This window comes from Periplaneta americana, chromosome 2, assembly GCF_040183065.1.
Source record: "Periplaneta americana isolate PAMFEO1 chromosome 2, P.americana_PAMFEO1_priV1, whole genome shotgun sequence".
Lineage (NCBI taxonomy): Eukaryota > Metazoa > Arthropoda > Insecta > Blattodea > Blattidae > Periplaneta > Periplaneta americana.
Window position 1 is genome coordinate 22,504,095 of NC_091118.1, and position 13,201 is coordinate 22,517,295.

The window sequence follows — 13,201 nt, forward strand, 5'->3', positions numbered from 1 at the left end:
AAGTTTTAAGGATTAAAAAAGAAATATTTTGAACATGTTTCAGAAACTAAATTTTTCATTTTTAGCCCTTAAATTGGCAAAACCAGCGAATAGGGATTATAAAGAATGGACACTGAATGAATTTTCCTGTGTTTTGTTTCTCTGTGCGCCAGCGTTTAATTCCACTTTCAAGCGCTAGAGGTTAGTGTAATCGAGCACATGCTAAGATAATAATTGAGAATAGAGTTGAGACACAGGATGCAAACATCGCCTACCTTATTGCATAATCCAGTAACGCTTTGCTTCAAATAAATTCAAGTTAACAGCTTTTCCTTATTTCTCAGTGACAAACTAGTTGTAATAATAATATTTTATATTTCAGATATCATAAATTATATTATAAAATAATATAATACATTACAAAATTAAGTATCGAATTCGTTTAATATTTGTATATAATATAATATAGGTATATGGTTTTACTTCTCGTAAGAGTTTTGTTTTTCCATTTTCAGCGCTATCAAATCATTACATATTTTAATTGTTGTTGGGGTCAACGTCTCAACTCTTATTATAAAGGAACTCTAGAGACTAGACAATATAGTTAATGACGGATTTATTATTTTATGGATCCAATTTATTTTATTTGAGTACATAATGTACTTAGATGTATTAATTATATGTGTTATATTTCCGCTGTGTCGACTGCTAGCTGGTGTGATGTCAGCGCCAACTCTAGGGAGAAAGCAGAATTTCACGCTTTAGCTGGCTTGAAGGTCATTGAAATCAGTCCGGCTACATCAAAGGTACCGACGCGAAGTGTCCATACTTTATGATCCCTATTCGCTGGCAAAACTTCATTTCTCACACTAGTTTATTAAACCGTGTCGGACTGTAAAGAAAACAACTATGGCAATGTCCATATGTTATATGTTGTACAATATTATAGTATTGTGAAATTTTGGTTAAATTTAATTTTCCTACCAATTTTTTTTCTATTGTTCTATTAAAATTATAGCATAATATAGCCTATTAACCTGTTGTATCCTATAGGATACTGTACATCGTGAATTTAAGGGTTAAAGAACAAAATAAAATTGTTGAGCGGACGAAAATGTTTCAAGATCTGTAGCGCGGGACGCTATAGTTTTAATTCCTTCTCAGCACAGTTATGTAATATTTAAACAGAAAAGAAAAGCGAACATCTCGTCATTAAGATCGAAAACTTTCGGCTCAGAGCATGCGCAGTGAGAAATCCTAGGACTTAGAAAAATCTCGAGTCTCTTCATTATTTTGTTCCTCATTGTACCTATTTTTCCATTTTTGAATTCTTCAGGTCTCAAAACTTACAGAATACAAAAACATTTTTATATAAATAAAAAAAGTACACTCAAGTACAATACTAATACAAGATATAATAATTTAAAGAAAGGAAAACTATCAAAAGCAACTTAAAAGGATGTTCTAATTGTGTCACGTGTTGATATACTCACGGTAGTCGGCTGGGTTGTGGTACGGCGGGCACTTGAGTCCGAAGTCCTCGAGGAAGGGGACCAGCCCCTGGATGCTGCCCTGGTAGATACAGTTGCCGTCCGCTACTGCGTACAGGTGGTCGAACATCTCGAAGAGGAGGGCGGAGGGCTGGTGGATGGTGCAGACCACTGTTCGACCCTGCTGGGCCAGAAGCTTGAGCAGAGACACGCACTGCGAGCACGAGGAACTGTCCAGCCCACTGCGAGAAAGAGCGTGCGATGATACATACCGTACGGGTTATCTTAACAGAGGGAGACAGCAACGAGAAAAGAGGCGAAAAGAATAATGGAAGGAATAAAGAAAAATAAGGAGGAATCAAATGGAAATGAAAAACAACAGGGTCAAAGAAAAATATATGCAGAAGGAAAAAAATAGGGAGAATCGAAAAATTATGAACACAGGAAAAAGAAACAGGGAGAGAGAAAAATAAATTAGGTAGATAGGAAAAAAGAAATAGGAGAGAGAAGGAAATTAAATACGGAGAGAGGGATAAGAAATACGGAAACAGGGATAAGCAATAAGGTGAGAGAGATAAGAAATACGGAGAGATTGAAAAGGAAGAAAATAGGAAGAAAAGAATATTGGCAAGGAGAAATGAAAAATAGGGTGGGATAAATTAAAAATAGGGAGGGAGACTTAAAAATAAGGCTGGAAACACAAAAACAGGGAGGGAGACTTAAAAAATAGGGAAGGAGATTTAAAAATAGGGAGTGAGACAAGCAATAGGTAGGGATATATGAAAAATAGGGACTGAGACTCAAAAATAGGGCGGGAGACTTAAAAAATAGAGAGGAAGATTTAAAAATAGGGAGTGAGACAAAAAATAAATAGGAAAACATGAAAAATAGGTAGGGAGACATTAAAAATAGGGAGGGAGACTTAAAAATAGGGAGGGAGACTTAAAAAAAATAGAGAGTGAGACAAAAATATATAGGAAGACATGAAAAATATGTAGGTAGACATGAAAATTAGGGAGGGAGTCATAAAAAAATAGGAAAGAAGACTTAAAAATAGGGAATGAGAATTAAAAATAAGTGAGGCAAACAATAGGTAGGGATACATGAAAAGTAGGGACGGAGACTTAAAAATAGCGCGGGAGACTTAAAAAAAATAGGGAGGGAGACTTTTAAAAAAATAGTGCGGGAGACTTAAAAATAGGGCGGGAGACTTAAAAAATAGAGAGGGGACTTAAAAATATGAAGCGAGATTAAAAAATATATAGGGAGACATGAAAAATAGGTAGGGAGATATGAAAAATAGGGAGGAAGATTTTAAAAAATAGGGGGGAGACTTTAAAAATAAGGAGTGAGGCAAACAATAGGTAGGGATACATAAAAATAGTGCGGGAGACTTAAAAAATAGTGCGGGAGACTTAAAAAATAGGGAGGGAGACTTAAAAATAGGAAGCGAGACAAAAAATATATATAGGAAGACATGAAAAATAGGTAGGGAGACATGAAAATTAGGAAGGGAGTCATGAAAAATAGGGCAGAAGATTTAAAAGATAGGGGGGAGACTTAAAAATAAGGAGTGAGGCAAACAATAGGTAGGGATACATAAAAATAGTGCGGGAGACTTAAAAAATAGTGCGGGAGACTTAAAAAATAGGGAGGGAGGCTTAAAAAATAGGGAGGGAGACTTAAAAATAGGAAGCGAGACATGAAAATTAGGAAGGGAATCATGAAAAATAGGGAAGAAGATTTAAAAGATAGGGGGGAGACTTAAAAATAAGGAGTGAGGCAAACAATAAATAGGGAGACATGAAAAATAGGTAGGGAGATATGAAAAATAGGTAGGGAGATATGAAAAAGAGAGAGGAACACTTAAAATAGAGAGGGAATTTTAAAAATAGAAAGTGAGGCACAATAAATGAGACACAAATGAAAAAGAAATAGGAAGAAACGAAAAATAATAGGGAAAGAGTAATGAAAAACAGCTAGAGTGAAATGAAATATAGGGAAGGAAAAATGCAAAGACAAATGAAAAGCAAAAAATAAACGAAAAGAGATGAAATTCAATAAAGTACGATAATACAGAAAATCAAGGAAGAAGACAAGAAGAAAGATAAAGGATATAAAGTATGTAAATATAAAAAATAAACTCTATAAGATAAACAAAGGCAGATTAATTTAAGAAATAAGTAACAGAACGTAACTAAAATTCTTGTACTCTTTACTTAATCAGCTCTTGCCACGTACCGGTAACTATGCATATAACAGCAGCTTGTGAAAAAGCCTGCGTTTGACTGTCAATTACTATGTACTCGGCAACAATAAACAGGTACGCTACAAACTGTGTGAAATTAAGGAAGACCAGAGCTTGTTTGTATGTTCATAAATACATACATAAAAAGTAGAGGGACTCGTTTTTAAATAACGTAATTATAGTGGAGAAGTAGAAAGAAAATTAAAATTTGCGAGAGAAAATTGCAGTGTATCTGGTGGCATTAGACAATAATTAATTATAAGACTGGAAAACAACGTTAATGTCGACGGAAGGATATAAATCAATTGCAAGACAGGATCTCTTGCTGACTGTCTTAACCAGGCTGTTAGCAAGTTTGTGATTAAATCTCTGTCCTGAAATATACCGCTCCACTAATATAAATTTATTCATCAAGCTCTAGATTTAGGTTCGAGCCCATTTTGTTGCCTAATGTTAACTTCAGTTTCCTTTTAAGTTTCATGTAACAGCGAACGGATATGAAGGGTCCACAGAAAGAACATGAGAAGTCACTTTTCTTTAATTTTTCAGGAAAGCATTTCTTAACTGTAATGCACTCATAAGCTTTCTTGAGATCAATAAATGCAATATGTTTTTATATTTATTATTTCTTTACATTCACATGAGAAATTGGATTTGTTTTAGTTTTTATTTTGAATCAGTGTGGTCAATTTTATTCAAAATAGGAAATATGTATTTCTATAAGTTTCAAAATGTTATGGATGATTTAATTTCACATACAATCTTATATACAGGCCTAAATACAAATACAAGGATAAGATGTTTAATTCGTCTTTTTATAGCAATATGTTTCCAAAGGGAATAGGACCTACTTAAGTAATTTTATTCATGGTTGATGTTTCCCTAATCTGCTAAGACTACAACAATAATATTTTTTGTTTAAATATTTAGCATTTTTATCAGTTCACTTTAACCAATTAGATTTAAAAGAGAAATTGAAGGGTTCAGAGCCATAGTGGGCCAAGCGCCATTTATTAAAAACGGGGAAAGCAAGGGTTAAAGTTAAGTGGTATGGTATGGTATGGTTTATTCTCACTCAAACCTTCGGTCCTGCTGGCCCTTCACATTTCAGTATTCGGGCCAGCACTCCCGTTCATATACTATTTACAACTTGTACAATACCCGATGTTAATGACCGACCTCTCTTCATCATTCAATGTTCACCCACTATGTCTTTCATGTTCGTTCACCACACTTACTATATTTCTGCGTTTATTAACTATTCCTTCTTTCCTTCTAATCCTACCTTCTACTATTTCCTATCCTAATAACAACATAATTACTTTTCCTACTCCGCATTCTCACAGATCCTACTTGTTTATAAATACACTACAATAATTATTTTACTGTACTATAGTCTTAACTAGGCCTACCCTCTATTATTTGCTTTACATCTATCTATATTACTTCTTTGTCCTACTGATACCTATCTAGTCTAATCCTACTTTTAGCTCCTCTAATCTTCCTATCTTTACAGTACGTACTACTCATTCCTACTAAAGGTAAAAGGTAAAGGTATCCCCGTAATATGCCATGAAGGCACTTGGGGGCATGGAGGTAGAGCCCCATGCTTTCCATGATCTCGGCACTAGAATGAGGTGGTGTGGTCGGCACCACGCTCTGACCGCCTTTTACCCCCGGGAAGGACCCGGTACTCAATTTTATAGGAGGCTGAGTGAACCTCGCGGCCGTTCTGAAAGTTTGGCAACGAGAAAAAATCCTGTCAACACCTGGGATCGAACCCCGGACCTTCCAGTCCGTAACCAGCTGCTCTACCAACTAAGCTACCCGGCCGCCACTCATTCCTACTAATTAAATAAACTCATCATGACCCTTCTCATACTTAAACACTATTAATCCATATTCACTGCACCCTTAATTAATCCTTCATTCCACTGACACACCGTTTTTAAAGTTAAGTGAATACCACAATTTAATGAAGATTGGCATATAATTTAGTTTTAATGTATATACTTTATATTACTTGCTATATGTTTGCATTGAATTATGGTAATAACTTCATTTTAACCCTTGTTTTCTACGGTTTTAGTAAATGGCCCTTGACCCACTATGGTTCTGAACCCTTCAATTATGCATTTAAGTATTCACAAATGTCTTTTTTAATTACATATAGACGTGTTGTATTCGTTTACATACCATTAGACATGTAATGCATTTAATTAGAATTTGTTGGTTAAGTCTAAGTGTTGTAATCATTGCGGTCGAAAATACTTTCGTCATTCTATTCACGAGCACGAGTCTCTTGTAATCCGTCACAAGGTTGCAGACGGATCAGGGAGACGTCATTCAACGCCGGTAGAATGTGGAAGGGGAGCCAATGATTTCCCCATGCTTCAACCCCTGTCTGTCTTAGTTCAGCATCCCTGACCTAATAATAGTTAATACAATGTAATAACACTAAAAAAACTTCATTATCCTTTGACGCAAATGGATGCTCTTGGACTCGAATGAAAGCTTGCGAATCGCGTAACAAATCTAAGGGAACACATTTTGAAAACACTTCATTCAGAATTACTTTCTTACTTACTTGCTTTTAAAGAACCCGGAGGTTCATTGCCGCCCTCACATAAGCCTGCCATAGGTCCCTATCCTGAGCAAGATCAATCCATTCTCTATCATCATATCCCATATCCCTCAGATCCATTTTCATATTATCTTCCCACCTACGTCTCGGCCTCCCCAAAGGTCTTTTTCCTCCGGCCTTCCAACTAACACTCTACACGCATTTCTGGATTCGCCCATACGTGCTACATGCCCTGCCCATCTCAAATATTTTCCTAAGCACCTTATTCTCAAACACCCTTAACCTAAGTTCCTCTCTCAAAGTGAGAGTCCAAGTTTCACAATCATAAAGAACAATCGTTTTATAAATTCTAACTTTCAGATTTTTTGACAGCAGACTGGATGATAAAAGCTTCTCAACCGAATAATAACACGCATTTCCCATATTTATTCTGTGTTTAATATCCTCTCGAGTGTCATTTATATTTGTTACTGTTGCTCCAAGATATTTGAATTTTCCATCTCTTCAAAGGTTAAATTTTCAATTTTTATATTTCCATTTCGTACAATATTCTCGTCACGAGACATAATCATATACTTTGTCTTTTCGGGATTTACTTCCAAACCTATCTCCTCTTTAAGATACGACACGCGGTAGAACATCTACACCGTAGTCGTGGTACAACCACTGAAGATGGGGGAGCATAGCCCCCGAAACATGTAATATAACCGTTTTATAAATTCTAACTTTAAGTATTTTTAGAGCAGATTGGATAACAAATAACATGCATTTCCCATATTTATTCTGCATTAAATTTTCTCTCGAGTGTCAATATTATATTAAATTTATTACTGTTGCTCCAAGATATATGAATTTTTCCATCTTTTCAAAGGATACATTTCCAATTATATTTCCATTTCATACTATGTTCTGGTCACGAGACATAATGATATACTTTCTTTTTGTAATTTATGTCGAAACCTATCTCATTGTTTGCTTCAAATATAATTCCCGTGCTTTCCCTAATTTGTTATGGATTTTCTCCCAACATAGTCCCGTCATCCGCATAGACAAGCAGCTGAGGTAACTCGTTCAATCCCAAAACCGTCTCTGTGTAGACTCTACTAGCGGTAGCAATAAATAATAATATACAGTAATATCATAAATAATTCTCTGAAATCCAAATAGAAATATGTATATTGTAGACCTCATATACCTACATTTTCAGGAAGTTCTGTAACCTTCATAGAAACGCATTATGCCTCGATACACGGAGCTTGTCTACGAAACCGGCTATCGACGGAAAAATAAGACAGTCATAATCGACATTAATCCTCGAATCTATTTGTTGTTTCCTAAGTAACACGATGTTGTTTTTTTTTCTTAAGAGGCAGAACCTATATGAAATAATAAAATTTGACAAAACATGACAAACGTTGCATATTTATTTTAAAAAAATCGCTCCATCTATGTGAATATCATTAAGTTTTATTATTTTATTTATTTTATCAATAAATAGTCTTCAGACAACTGTAATAATTATCTCCATTATTTTTAATCTTCACTTATGAACACTGTTGTATTTTGACCTTTTGACCACTGGGCCCAAGTAAAATTCCCGTATTTTCTCTAATCGTTTGTGGATTTTCTCCTAATATATTCATTCAGAATTAAAAAAAAATCAAATATCACTTTCACTTTTCATTTCATTTATTTAATAATAACATCAAACATAAATCGTTACATGAAAATATCCCGAAGAGCAACGCTCGTGTTCGGGGACAGATAAAATAATATGAGTATTTCACAAATGATACATAATTCGCAATAAAATCACAAAAATATCTGTTTAATATCGAACTTAAAAAAAATTGTATTTCATATAAAAATGAAGATACAAAAACTTCCTCATTTGGAAATGCCCATTAAGTTACAAGTTACGCAAATTTCAAACGAATATCTTCAATAGGGTCGACCTGGTTGGCGAGTTGGTATAGCGCTGGCCTTCTATGCCCAAGGTTGCGGGTTCGATCCCGGGCCAGGTCGATGGCATTTAAGTGTGCTTAAATGCGACAGGCTCATGTCAGTAGATTTCCTGGCATGTAAAAGAACTCCTGCGGGACAAAATTCCGGCACATCCGGCGACGCTGACATAACCTCTGCAGTTGCGAGCGTCGTTAAATAAAACATAACTTTTAACATTTCTTCAATAGGGGGCAAAGGCTAATTGAGATTTTCCGGTGTGTCACTTGCCTTCAGAGCGATCGGATGTCACGCGTGCGGTAGAACGATGTGTTTCCAGTACAGTTAAAGGCTGGTTCACAATAAACCGGGAACGGAAACGAGAACGAGAACGAAAATATTCTTAAAATAAATTATTTAAATGTGAGTATTCACAATTAACTATTGTGAATGCTCACATTTAAATACATTTATTTCAACATTATTTTCGTTCTCGTTCTCGTTGTCGTTTCCGTTCCCGGTTTTTTGTGAACCAGCCTTAAGCTGTACTGCAGTCCTTTACCGACCGCTCGCCCTAATCTAAACTCCGGAACTGTCCCCACTACTCCTATTACTTCCCCTCTTTCGCGTCGCTGAGCTGTCAGGACTAAATAATCGGTCTGTAGATGAAATTATTGGGGAGCATCAGTGCGGTTTTAGGCGTAATACATCGACTATTGATAAGATTTTTTTGTATTCGACAGATATTGGGGAGAAAAAATGGGAGTATAATGGTACATCCTGACAGAACTGATATTTAACCCTTACGGTGAATTTCGATGAAGTCCCAATTAGTCAAATCCACTCCCTTCATCTCCACGCTGGGGTTCCCTGGGATCTTTTAAGATGCGAGAGTGTGGTGTGCGGAAAGCAACGGGAAGCTACCGCATTTATACTTCCCAAGAAAACATAGACACTACGACGAAATGAAGAGAAACGAATAGAAGAATTTGAAATGTGAGTATGGAGAAATATAGAGCGCGTGAAGTGGACAGAATAAGAAATGAAGTTGTGTTGGAAAGAGTGGGTAAAGAAAGAATGATGCTGAAACTGATCAGGAAGAGAAAAAGGAATTGGTTGGGTCACTGACTGAGAAGAAACTACCTACTGAAGGATGCACTGGAAGGAATGGTGAACGGGAGAAGAGTTCGGGGCAGAAGAAGATATCTTTTTTTTATTGGGTTATTTTACGACGCTGTATCAACATCTAGGTTATTTAGCGTCTGAATGATATGAAGGTGATAATGCCGGTGAAATGAGTCCGGGGTCCAGCACCGAAAGTTACCCAGCATTTGCTCCTATTGGGTTGAGGGAAAACCCCGGAAAAAACCCTCAACCAGGTAACTTGCCCCGACCGGGATTCGAACCCGGGCCACCTGGTTTCGCGGCCAGACGCGCTGACCGTTACTCCACAGGTGTGGACAAGAAGATATCAGATGATAGACTACTTTAAGATATATGGATCATATGAGCAGACTAAGAGGACGGCAAAAAAATAAGAAAAATTGAAGAATGCTGGGTTTGCAGTGAAAGATCTGCCCATGGGCAGAACAGCTATGTATATAATGTTCTCCAACCAGGAGATAAACCGTGAAAGGAATGTGCTTACTATTGCGTCATCTATTGGAGCGAAGTAGATACATAATATTAGAGTCATAACGTCAGTTTAAAAATCATGCGCTCTCCTGCATATTTTATTTCCTGTATGGAGGGATTGAAAGACCAGGAGATTAACAGTGAGCTAATTCTGTAACTAGGGTAGTATAAAAATGTGTATATCAGTGTTACCGTTTGTGCGGTTTTTCCGTGGTTTCCCTTGAGCAATAAGACGAATGTCGGGATGAGCCCTAAAAGAAACGGGCCACGGACCACTTCCCTTCCCCCACTCCTTCTCTTCTACTATCACAAAGAACTTGCTAATTGCTTAGATAATAAACCTGTATTATGATAATAGGGGAAAATAATTATACTGTAAGTTCACAGGGCTAACGGTTTCGAAGCTGAGTACCTGGTTCTAATGAAGTGCACTGGTAGCAATCTAAACATGGGGGCATGAGATAGTTACTCTGCCTGCCATTAAAATTCACTTCAATTAATCCCCAAGGTAAAAAAAATTACCGTTTGTGCTTTGAGAGATAGCCAATAGAGATACGAGTACCCACGTGTGTGACTTTATGACATCAACATTCATTCACAGCATCACCCCGCTCCGTCTCATTCCCTGGAGACTTTCTCGTGGTTGGAGTACAATATGTATATTTAATAGTTCCAGAATTATTGCATTTTGAAGACTGAAAAAAGTAGAAAATTTAGTTCTGCAGAAATGAGAGAAGTTTCATTAGTCAAATGTCCGAGAGCGCTCATGATCACTTGAAAATAAATAACAGATCAGCTGTTTGATGTCGTCATGATGCGGTTTTCCTTAATGATATTCACATAGATGAAGCGATTTTTTAAAATAAATAAGCAACGTTTGTCATATTTTGTCAAATTTTATTATTTCATATAGGTTCTGCCTCTTAAGAAAAAAAAACAACATCGTGTTACTTAGGAAACAACAAATAGATTCGAGGATTAATGTCGATTATGACTGTCTTATTTTTTCGTCGATAGCCGGTTTCGTAGACAAGCTCCGTGTATCGAGGCATAATGCGTTTCTATGAAGGTTACAGAACTTCCTGAAAATGTAGGTATATGAGGTCTACAATATACATATTTCTATTTGGATTTCAGAGAATTATTTATGATATTACTGTATATTATTATTTATTGCTACCGCTAGTAGAGTCTACACAGAGACGGTTTTGGGATTGAACGAGTTACCTCAGCTGCTTGTCTATGCGGATGACGTGACTATGTTGGGAGAAAATCCATAACAAATTAGAGAAAGCACGGGAATTATATTTGAAGCAAACAATGAGATAGGTTTCGACATAAATTACAAAAAGAAAGTATATCATTATGTCTCGTGACCAGAACATAGTATGAAATGGAAATATAATTGGAAATGTATCCTTTGAAAAGATGGAAAAATTCATATATCTTGGAGCAACAGTAATAAATTTAATATAATATTGACACTCGAGAGAAAATTTAAAGCAGAATAAATATGGGAAATGCATGTTATTTGTTATCCAATCTGCTCTAAAAATACTTAAAGTTAGAATTTATAAAACGGTTATATTACTGGTTGTTCTGTACGGATGTGAAACTTTGACACTCACTTTGAGGAACAGAGGTTAAAGGTGTTCGAGAATAAGGTTCTTAGGAAAATACTTGGGGCTAAGAGGGATAAAGTTACAGGAGAATGGAGAAAGTTACACAACGTAGAACTGCACGCATTGTATTCATCTGACATAATTAGGAACATTAAATCCATACATTTGAGATGAGCAGGGTATGTAGCACGTAAAAGAGAGAAAAAGACCTTTGGGGAGGCCGAGACGTAGATTTTTTTAGTAGGTTATTTTACGACGCTTTATCAACAGCTTAGGTTATTTAGCGTCTGAATGAGATGAAGGTGATAATGCCGGTGAAATGAGTCCGGGGTCCAGCACCGAAAGTTACCCAGCATTTCTTCATACTGGGTTGAGGGAAAACCCCGGAAAAAACCTCAACCAGGTAACTTGCCCCAACCGGGAATCGAACCCGGGCCACCTGGTTTCGTGGCCAGACACGCTAACCGTTACTCCACAGGTGTGGACCTGAGCCGTAGATGGGAGGATAATATTAAAATGGATTTGAGGGAGGTGGGATATGATGGTAGGGACTGGTTTAATCTTGCTCAGGATTGGGACCGATGGCGGGCTTATGTGAGGGCGGCAATGAACCTCTGGGTTCTCTGAAAGCCATCTGTAAGTAAGGATATTCTATAATTTAGTTAATACGAAAATTCAGACAAGCATTAAATTCCATTTTCAGTAACAGCTGGCTGATATACCAGCATGCTACGTTAACTAGATTGCCTTACACATTCTATGTTAATAAAAAACAGCTTTCCGCTTGCGCTGACTAACGTCAACGTCACTATGACTTAACAGTCACGAGTATGCGGTTCCGTAATGTAAATATGCAGTTCCGTACAAGGCGGCGGTGACTGAGTGAGCAATGCCTCTCAGAATTCAAGTAATACCTTGGGTGGCACAGACACATTACATGGAAGTAGAACGCTATGGGTTTACATCTGCTGCATAATTTTACCATGAGTGTTCCAAAATTGCACTACATTATGATACATACCTCTACGTATTAATGGGTCGCAGTAACGAATCACAAAACGGCAATAAAAGGGAGCCAATCGATATAGTCTGTAAACCAAATATACTCACCATTGGAAACAGGAAAGAGAACCATTACAATGAAACGATACGATTCGAAGTCAAGATAAGAGATGAATCAGAACAAGCGAAAACGAGAGACGAATCACAAGTGAAAAAGAGAGAGAAAACACAAAATGTGAACATGAGAGACGAAACACAAGCCAAAACGAGAGATGACTCAAGAGACGAAATACAAAATGTAAACACGAGAGACACATTACAATACAAAACGTGAGACGAAACACAAGTCAAACGAGAGATGAATCACTAGCAAAACGAGACGAGAGGCGGATCACAAGCTAAAACTAGAGACAAATCATAAGCCAAAACGATTGAAGAATCACAAGGAAAAATAGACATGAATCATAAGAAATCAAAAACGAGAAACGAATCACACGCCAAAATTAGAGACGAATAACAAACCAAAACCAGAGACGAATCACAAACCAAAACGAGAGAAGAGAGGCGAATCACATGTCAAAACGAGAGACGAATCACACGCCAAAACTAGAGACGAATAACAAACCAAAACCAGAGACGAATCACAAACCAAAACGAGAGACGAATCACACGCCAAAATTAGAGACGAATCACAAACCAA

The 13,201-nt window shown here is 36.8% G+C and overlaps 1 protein-coding gene across 1 annotated transcript in view; it reads right to left on the bottom strand.

The window, feature by feature from the left end:
- The window catches only part of LOC138716020 (ATP-binding cassette sub-family G member 1), a 356,377-nt gene that overhangs the window by 64,505 nt on the left and 278,671 nt on the right, over positions 1-13,201 (bottom strand). The window contains exon 7 of the mRNA XM_069848948.1: positions 1,473-1,711. Within this exon, the coding sequence (XP_069705049.1) occupies positions 1,473-1,711 (239 nt within the window). The remainder of the gene's footprint in view (positions 1-1,472; positions 1,712-13,201) is intronic.